The following is a 10,258-nucleotide window of genomic DNA, read 5'->3' as shown; positions in this document are numbered from 1 at the left end:
CCAAAGTCATCCAGTTAGTTCCATGGCTGAGCAGGGATTAGAACCTGGATTGAGTTCCTGACCCATGCTCTTAACCACTATATCACACGGTCTGTCTTTGGTATCATAATGGTATTATCTAGACCATGAAAATTATTCCATAATAAATCTGTTAGTGTACAGTGTGCCGCAAGATTCCTTGTTCTTTATGCAAATTACAGACATGCATGTGAAGTCTAAAATAGCTTAAATTTAGTTTTGCCTTATGATAGGTTTAGTAGCAAAGACAGATCATCAGTCTAATTTGGCAAACCACAGGTTGTTATAGTAATCTACTAAGCTTTTTTTTCTGGAAGGACAGATCTAAATATGTTAAATTTATTAGTAAAGCCTTACACAAGTATTTGTTTAGTCTGATCTAAAGGAAAAGATAAAGAAGCTGTTAAGCACAGTGAATGCCTTTGTAAAGGGTAAACAGTACTTTCAATTGTACTCTCTGGGAAAAAAAACCTGCACACATCTACTACTTCCCCAGTAATTTTATCAGGAAAACAGAGGCTCAGATCTGGCAGGTAGAAGCTACAGCTTATTTACTGTAACCAATGATTTGAAAAGATGCCAAGGCACATTTACATATTCATTACTTCAGCAGAAATGGAGGCATCATGATTCTCATCAAAAATAGTCATCTACCACAAGTGACTAATATCACCTTTTTGTTAGCAAGAACAAACTACACCCCCTTTAGTAACAACACATTCATCTATTAGTGTCTCTAAAAAGCAGAAAGACACTTGTTTTGTAATGTAATGTTTGGACTAGAAAGGAATACTCTCAAACCCTGCCATTGGAAAAAAAAAAGTTAGCAGACATGGGGCATTTTCTCTCTACGATGCTGCTTCATATTGATGCATTTTAACTAGAATCCCATTCATGAGACATTAATTCTTACTTATATATTTGGGCAAAACCCTATGTCTATCAGGAAAAATATAATTGTAATGCAAGTTGGTATAATTATTTTAGTTAAGAATGAAATCAGTTCTATTTTTTTCAGTCTTTGCCATTCATTTCTCAGATTATTTTCAGTTGTGCATGTCTATATTTCTTAATATTAGAGCAGAAGAACAGGCAGGAAAGTTTAAGGAGGTAAACATGTTTAGCATGGAGAACAGAAGATTAAGGAAAGACATGAAAGCAGTCTTTAAATAAATAAAAAGCTGTCATGCAGAAGATGGTTCTGTTGCTCCAGAGGTCAGGAACAAAATGATCAGATGAAAGCATCAGGGAAGTGGATAAAATTAAGAGGAACTTTCTAATGTTAAGTGCTGTTTGACAGTGGAACAGATGACCATGAGAGGCGATGGGATCTCCTTTAAAGGAATTGTTTAAACTAAGGCTGTTGCTGCACCCTGTGCTGCATATCTGAACTAACCAGATATTAGACTTCATGACCTTCAAGAACCCTTCCAACTTTTTAATTCCATGATAATACTGTAATGGTATAAACCAAAACTATTCACTTGATTTTATGTATCTTCAGTCTTTGCTTGAACTACCATATGAATGTGTTACAGAAAAGACTGGAAAAATTAAGTTGGAATGTGACTTTAGCTGATAAATGTTTTTCTTTTACTTGATTATTTTAAATTGTTTAAAGCATATCACAGGTATAATAGAATTGTATGCCCTGTAACAGAATGAAGAAATAGAATATTGCAGGACACAGTTAACATTAACACACAATTTTCCCTCTTCATAAACTCTTATCTTCATGCAAACTCATACTGAATGCTACATTTTAGAAACAAAGCTTAGTTAAGATCGTTCCATCAGTTAAATCATCAGCATAGTGTCTATTACTGGGGTTCCCAACACAAGGAACATGGGCACATCTGTGCTTGGAAACTCCTCCCTTCATGCCCAACATGTTCCTTGTCCCTCCTAAATGTAAACATATTTTAAAAGGCACAAACCAATGCAAGTTTAGATAGGAAAAGGGGCCTACAACTCCTAGAGTGTCCCAGCCATCCATCTAAACTTGCATAGGATTGCACCTTTAATTTTTTTTTCTTAAAGCGTTTGTTAAAACTAAGTAAATAAAATTGGGAAGCTTGTGCATTGCAAAAGAAAGCTCTTGTCTCCAACATCATCCATAGTTTCAAGAATGTCTCTGGGCCTGATAGACATTCTTTAAAAAATATTTTAAAAGGTGGGCAACCTAGCATTTTAGTTATTATTATGTCCAGGCAATCAGTCAAAAGGAAATAGGGTAACGTGGGAGTAGTGAGCAGCTTTGTATGGGCAAGTGAGGGTTTTAGGACTGTCCTGGAGGCTAGAGGAGACGGGGAAATGAAAAACATGTTTTTGGATGGTGATTGTTTCTCATGTATTAATTGGTTTGTTTTTGGTGTGATATGTGGTTTTGTTTGCTGCTGAGGGTATTTGGGGTGTTTTGCATACATGTGTGTGCTTCCTTCAGCATCGCACTCTCCTTTGGGATATTTTGTTATGCTTTGTTGTGGGGGGCGCAAATATGCAATCTATTATTTGGGACTGAGATCTACCTCTATCTTGTGTTTGGTTTCTTGGACAAGTTTTTCTTCTTTTAGCTTGACCATTTTGAGCACAGACTAGATCTCCACCCCCATAGTGATCATTTTGGGAGAATGGCCAACATTTCTAACGTGCCCAATGACTCATTCTCTATTTTGATAATATACTCCAGTGTCCTCTGAATCTCTCTGTTCAACCAACTTCCTTTTCTAAATACTGTTGTTGTGAAATGACTAGCACTGGCCTTGTAGTTAAATCCATTTTTATATTTACTGGATACACTTGGGCATTGTCAATCTAATCCAACTCACAGGAATGTTGCAAGGCTAATTCATAGCCTTATGGTCATTTGGGGCATTACCCTGAAATCTGATTGAGAAAACATCTCAAAAGTTCTTGAGGAAGCATGAAGAGCCTCCCTTGCAACATTGACCATAAATACACACACTGGGGATTTAATACCGGTTCTAGATTTGAGGATGTAACAGAGCCCTAGAAATCAAACTTTTGAGCATGAGCTCAATTTTATGGAAAGTTAGGTTAATGAAATTCTACACGCATCGTGCATGTTGGAAGTATTTTTGTGTACGTTCTTTTCAGCTCCTATGCTGCTTTTGTGTTGAGCACGAATTTTCGTTTTAGCAGAGAAAGAGATAGAACTCAGAGGGTGTAAAGTGTGAACGGGTCCACTGGAGAGCGTTTCTCTTCCTCCGCTACTCCTGTTGTTGTCAGGGGTAAAGAGCAGAGTGCGGCCCACTGCCTCTGTTTTTGCTGGGGGCTACGGGCAGCGCGTGAAGAGTCAGAAGCGGCCTGCACATTCCTGGCTGCTTTGTGCTGAGGCTGGGAGTGCCTCTGCAGTTCGCCTACCTAGTCGTCTGATTGCCAAATGTACACATACCCACGCAACTCCTCTAACGAATTATAAGGTACGGGACACTCCTTAACTAGAATGGCCTCACTTCACTGCTTGAGCAGAAACGGAAAAGCGGAGAGAAAGATCTACGTTTTCTCCCCGTGGTTTTAAAAATGAAAAAGGTGTTGAAGAAGAAGCGTCCTCCTCCGTGCGCAGCCATTGTTTGGAGCGGTGTGTGTGTGTGTGTGTGTGTGTGTGTGTGTGTGTGTGTGTGTGTGTGTGTGAGAGAGAGAGAGAGCGAGCGAGCGAGCGAGCGAGCGAGAGCGCGAGAGCGCGAGAGAGAGATCAGGGTGTGAGCACGTAGGGTGAGCGAGAGTGCATGTGCCTGGCTGGCATTTTCTCCGCGTCTCAATTGCTTGGTAGGCTGGGAGTTTCTGTACCGGGCTCAATAGGTGGGTGTGAGCTGGTAAATAAGTGAACGAGGGAGGCCGCCCTCGGCTTGGAGTCCGGCCGCTCTCCCTTTCTCCGGGTGCAAGTGCAGCTGGGCGGGCGGCGGGGGCTGTGTCCAGGCGGAAGTGACGGCCGCTTCACCTGCTGGGCGCTCAGGGGACAGAGGAGGGCGGCGCAAGGCGGAGGCTGTCCGTTGGGAGAGTCGCTCGTGAGGCGCTGGCATCTCTCTGGCCGTCGTCGGCTGCTGCCCCCGCTATGGAGTCGTTACTGGCGCCGCACTTGCTCTGGACTCTTCTGCTCTTGTGTTCAGGTAAAGGAGGAGGAGGAGGAGGAGGAGCGCGCGCGACACAAAACCGGGGACTGGGTCCGGCGCTGAGGGGAAAGAGCCGACCAACACCCGGGCGCGGCCACGCTGCTGTGCCGTACCGCCCGGACACCTCTCGCCTCCCTCCGGCTCCGCCGCGTCGCTGGCTCCGCAGCTGGGCTCCGGCAGCCGCCGAGCGCCGCTTTCGCGGAACAAAGAGTCCGCGGTGGGGGCGGGGGTGCCCGGCGCGCGGGGAGGGCGCTGGGCAGGTGGGAGTTGCGGGATACACTGGAGGGCTACTCAGCGAAACGTATATTGCCTCGCTCGAAAGTAAACCGCTTAAAAAACGAAAAAGAGAAAAAGGAAGAGTACGTTACCGGGCTGGGCTAGGGGAAGATATAATTGTGTCCGCTTGGTACTAAGTAAACTTCTTGATGAATCTCTACATAGTTTTTTTTTTCCTTCTTTTAAGGTGAAGCTCAACTTTAGCCACTCGCCCGTTTTCCCCATCCTTTTTCTGAGCCCTTTCCCTGGCGGGCGAAGGGGAGACAGGAGGCATCCTGGCCTCCCCGCCCCGCTCCGCTCCCACCCCCACCCTGCTGATTCACCCTGGCTGAGGTCGGGGCTTTGTTGCGTGAGCTGGGCTCGCTTAGCTGTCCTTCCCTACGCCCTGTAGCAAAGTCCTCCTCTCGTGAGCCACGCGAGATTCGTGTGTGTGAGAAAGAGGGAGATGAACGACAGCTTTTTTCTTTTTCTTTTTGGAAGGTGTATTTTCCCACGTTTTTCTTTCTGGAGGCAAAAGGGCTTCTCAGCTTTAACAAAACATACAAGAGACCCAGTGCCGGAGAAGGAAATTACCTGGCTCGGTGGGTACTGTCAGAAGATTCCAGACTCATTGTTTATATGGATCTTCGACAGTAGCAAAGCCAGAAGGGCTGCAATAGTAACAGGGGAGGAGCAAGGCCCTTTCAATATATTTGATCAGGGCAGTGGCATGGCCTTTTCTTCCCTCCCCTCTCGCGCCAGGTTCCAGCCCTTCTGGGGAAAGGAGCGACCACACATTATGGAAACCGCTTTAAAAACAACAAAACAGGGTACAACTCCCTTCAGTTTAGGACTGTCTTTAGCGTCTCTTCAGAATTTAACTACTTTCTTAAAAGAGCAGATGGAGAAGCTGGTTGAAACACTGGAAATAAAGTAATGGTATTAGTAGTTGCATTTAGGTTGCAGTCCTATACCCACTTACCTGTAAGTAGGTCTAACTGAAATAAATGGGGCTTACTTCAGAGTAGACATGTTGTGCTCTTAGATTAAGTCCATTCTGTTTTGAATAAACTGGTTTTACCATGTAAAATGTGCTTCTTAGCCCTGTACACTTAGATCTGCTTTGTGCAAAGTGATTTCCTATATGAAGAAGCTTTCAGGATAGGAACAATCTGCCAACTGTGCTGAAATAGACCCATGTCTATCACCTTTAGTTCAGTAGACAAAATTGACAGGACTGCTATTCTGTAGCCGAGTACTAGTAGTTGGCTGAAGGCTTAATTCTTTGTATCTCCAGTAGCAGAACTGGGAAAGCCCTTTTCCTGCCAGCTGGAGTGACAGCATGGGCTAATTTGAACAAACAGACAGTATTATGTTGATGCAAGAGTTCTTGCCTTAAGTGCATGCTGCAAAATACGTGTGCATTATGTTGCAGAGATAGTAGTGTAATGCTATTTGCCTAAATGGAAAGGAAGTCCCCATAAAACAATTGTGCTAGGTGGTCTTATTCCAGTGTGTCATTCTTGTGATAATCTAGAAATACTGCTTGGTATTCAATCTTTGAATATGATTAGTTGGTCTTTATGTTAAGCCCCTTCTTAAGTGGTTTGTCTGGCAAATGTTAAGACTCAGATGTTTTGTTGTGATAATTGTGTTTGTAGGTGCATTTGTAGGTGTTCTCCAATATGTATCTCCTTTGGCTGCTAACTTACAACAAGAAATTAAATTTTGAACTGGGTTTACTGTCTTTGCATGTGTACAAATGACATATTTATTGTGAGAGCTATCTTCATAAAACTGAATTAGTTAATGAGTATAATTAATTGTTGGAAAACTGTTCTTATTCTTTATTTCCTTCCCTCAAAACATACCTACTCAACTACATGCAATCAAATCCAATATATACAGCACCTGTGGGGTTAAGAGTTATGCAAAATAAAAGCTTTTCAGCAGTTTTCAGTTTTTTGTTTCCTGTTGAAATATCTAATGCCCTGACTGATGTCATGCTTGCTTTGGAACATTACTTATGGGGTAAAAAAATCTGGTCATTAAACAATTCTTTGAAGTGCATAGCAGTAGAAAAGGCTTTAACTTAAAATAATCAGGTACTAATAATTTACTGTTTGTAGTATTACAAGTGATTGTTGATTACAACCTTTTCCTGAGAAAACATTTTAACTTAGTTCAGATATCAACTATCATATTTTCATTTTTATCCAAGTTGTGAATTTCTAAAATGCAAAATAGCTAGTTTGATTAAGGAATTATCCCCAAATATTAGAGAATAGTTATTCCTCTTCAGAGAAATCTAGTTAGCTGATACTGCTCAACAAGTGCTTTTCTGAATGTTTTTTTTCTAACCTTGAAACAATGAGTGTAAATTATGGTACCAATACATTACAATACATACAATACATTAATCGATGTATTGGCTGATTGATTATGAACCCTTGGAACTGAAAACAGCATTGTATATTTGAAAGCTAAACAATTACTTGTAAGCACCAGATAGCATTCTTCAGGGACATCCAGTGGAAAAGGAGATAATTCACACCTCCTTTTCATCCCCATATGTTGCCCTTGCTACTTCTGAATTTTTGAAGCAGAGCAAAAGATCTGTCTAATCAAGCATTCTGTTTGCCTAGTGGCCAGTCAGATATCTTTGGGAAGCCTGCAAAACCATTAACATTTCCCAGCAACTGGCATGGGGTTGGGTGGAGGGCAAGGAGCAGGCAGTGCATTTCCTCACTAAATGGGGATGAAGGGCACAAGAGTATCTCCTAAGGAGGAGAGAAGTGCATACCTTGTAGTTTGCTGTCATGCTGCCTCCTTGTGACTTAAGCCACTATCAGTTGGGGATGATTTGATGTTGGACCTGATTGGCCAAGTGTGTATCATTTCTGCAGGGGAGAGGTTGACAGTTTATAGTACTAGACCAGGGGTCCTCAAACTTTTTCAACGGGGTCTAGTTGAAAAGTGCTGGCGGTGGGCATGGGCCTGCAAGGCGGTGCCAGCGGGGGGCGCGGGGCAGAGTGGGGTGAGTGCAGCAAGGTGGGGGCGGGGCGTATGGAGATAGTTTTCTCCCAGCGAGTCCAAAATGATACCTGTGCGAGCAAGCTACGCGTGCGTGGCAAGTCCAAAACCTCTGAGGCAGGCCAAATAAATGGGCATGGTGGACTGGATCCGGCCCGCGGACCATAGTTTGAGGACCCATGTACTAGGCAGTGCATACTAAAGAGTAGTTAATGACTAAAATGAATAGATGATCTCGGTTTTGACCTGTTTAGGCATTGCAGTGCAATTGAATTTGTACAATTCCTATTTTTCAAACTAAAATGTGTAAACAGAGTATGAGTAGCAGTGGTGTACTTTTTGTTCAAGTATATAGTAGTGATGAATTAAATTCTAATTGTGCTGAGATTGATACAAGTGTTCTCCTCAATGGGATCATCATTGTCCATAATTGTCAGTTGTAAAATAGATCCAGTATTATCATGTGTATCTTTTCTTTTACATATGTATATACAAAGTGTTTAGAGCTGTATTATGTTAGTTTGAAACTAGCATTGGATACCATAAACTGAGAATATTGTGCTATTACCACCTTACAGTTGGGAATATACAAGATATCCACTAACTATACACTAACAAGTTTTCAGATAATTTCAATCCATGTTAAAACAAGGAAGACTTTCTACAACACACTAAACTTTCCACTATCATGGCACTTATCTGCTAGGCTTAAACTTTGCTAACTCTCTGGTAGCTTCTTAATCAGTTTTGAATCTTGAATTAGTCTGTCGCATCAAAAACAAACAAAAGAGGTACCAAGACTTTGGGAGGGAGGCGATCTGGAGATCTCTTTAACTGGCTTGGTTTGTATGATATAGCACCCTTTATGTGGCTTGTTTAACCCCGGATGGGGCATGGTGGGTGCTCACTGCCAGTTTGAATATGAAACTCCCAAGTTGTGCCAACCATCAATTATTTGAAGGTTACTAAAATGAAGTAAAAATTTAAAAATAAAATATACACTTTTGCATAATCCACAATTTGTAGTAGAGCTTTGTAAGAGTTGTTAAACCTTCAAACAATCCATGATGACCAGGTTGGGGCTTGCATATTTCAAATGATGTGGCTTATCAGGAAATAAACAACCCACATTGAGTCTGATATGTCAAACAGTGCAGGCCTCTATATTAAACAAGCGGTACTTAATTAGATGCTTAATTTGGGAAATTTCACTTACCTTATTAAGAGTCTGAGTGGAGCTTAATATTGTAAGGGGAGTGTAGGGTTCTTAATTTCATTTTCTGCAACATTAAAGCAGTAGCAGATTTTACAGGAGAAGGCCTGTAAGAAGAGGTACCTAAGCCATCTATTACTTACTATTTTTTTCTGAAGTTGCTATTAATAATTATTGATTATTCTCCCCCACTTCCCCCTAGCTGGGTCCTTAGATAGCAAAGACCTTGTGAGAAAAACCAGAGAGAATGGAATTTGCAGGGTAGATTCTGTTGATCTATTTATTTAATATGCATGCGCACACCTACTTTTAAATAATTTTTTAAAAAGTGGTTTGCAGATAAAAACAGGAAACAGTTTTAAATAAAGCATACAATTTTAAGAATCTCTCTCTCTCTGTGTAAAACAATAAAATGTAAAATAAGAAGTATAGGCCAGTGTCAGTTAAAAATGGGGTGAAAAATCTAAGTTAAAGCCTATTTAAAAAAATAATTGGAGTGAGCCAAGTGTACCTATTATGGAAAGGTTTGCTGTAACGATGCTATTGCCCAGGAGCCTCATACATCTTACCAGTGGACAGTACACCAGGGCCTGTACAAGCACTCCTTCACATAATCTGATCTCAAGCAAGTAAGGTTTGAAAGATAATGGCTACCACTTGAGCTTGAAAACACTCTCAACCAGTGCAGCTGGTATGGAATTAATGTTATGCTTTGATCTCCTGTGGGGTATGGTATGGGTAAACAATTTGTTTGCCAGTATAACATGTTCACACTGTAATTACTGACCTAGGGTATTGTCTGGCTCCATGATCAGGGCATAGGCAAGTATCCTGTAGTAGCAGGGTTCTGTGGCATTACTTGGATAAGAGAAGACAGAGTTAGCCAGTATGTTTGTAGCTCAGTCCTCTTGGTTCTATTCTCCAGTTCAGTAGAATAGAGGTGAAATGATATCAGGACACTGATCAACTCTGTGTATGATGGTGTGTATGATAGAGAGGCAGTGCTTCATACTTCTGGCCCTGACTTAAGGCCCTGACTTGGTTATGCATTTAACTTGAATACTTCAGGCTGCCTTGAGACTGGAGATAATGTATTTATTGTCACTGGGAACACCTTTAAAAAAGAGCAACTTTAGTTCATTACACTTAAGAAAAGAGAATAAACAATAAAAATATGAAAGGGTCAGGTAAGGAAAAAAGTAAGGAAACATGAAGAATGGCATGATAGGCAGGGAAGAATGATGAATGAAGTGCCCTGTGTAGGACATTGCCATTTCCATACTCTTGCCACATAAATAGTACTCTTTTCCCTTTACCTTCCAGTTTAATCCTGTAAATAACGAGGGTTGTCTAAAGCAAGGATCCACAACAGGCAGACTACCTCTTTCATACTACTTTGATAGCAGAGAAAGTCTCTTCTAATCCTGTACCCTATGACTGGTACAGAAGAATAAGATTGAATACATTGAGTAGAAGCTGACCAGGAATGTGGTCATGTGGACGAAGTAGGACGAATCATGTGGTGCATTGTGATCCAAATGGAGCAGCAACCTTGTCTAACCACTTAAATCTGCACTCAGTTGCCTGGTCAACTCCTTCAATACCT

General features: G+C 41.5%; 1 protein-coding gene across 2 annotated transcripts in view; it reads left to right on the top strand.

The window, feature by feature from the left end:
- Positions 1 to 3,674: 3,674 nt before the first annotated feature.
- The window catches only part of CXADR (CXADR Ig-like cell adhesion molecule), a 43,848-nt gene continuing 37,264 nt past the window's right edge, over positions 3,675 to 10,258 (top strand). The window contains exon 1 of one of the 2 annotated variants that reach the window (XM_044442105.1): positions 3,675 to 4,148. In XM_044442105.1, coding sequence (XP_044298040.1) covers positions 4,094 to 4,148 — 55 coding nt within the window. In that variant the 5' untranslated portion in view covers positions 3,675 to 4,093. The remainder of the gene's footprint in view (positions 4,149 to 10,258) is intronic. The other variant, XM_044442106.1, reaches the window with a different exon arrangement.

The sequence above is a fragment of the Varanus komodoensis genome, unplaced genomic scaffold (genome assembly GCF_004798865.1).
Source record: "Varanus komodoensis strain SLA01 unplaced genomic scaffold, ASM479886v1 scaffold4, whole genome shotgun sequence".
Classification (NCBI taxonomy): domain Eukaryota; kingdom Metazoa; phylum Chordata; class Lepidosauria; order Squamata; family Varanidae; genus Varanus; species Varanus komodoensis.
Note: the sequence above shows the minus strand (reverse complement) of the source record. Positions and strands in the feature narration are given on the sequence as shown.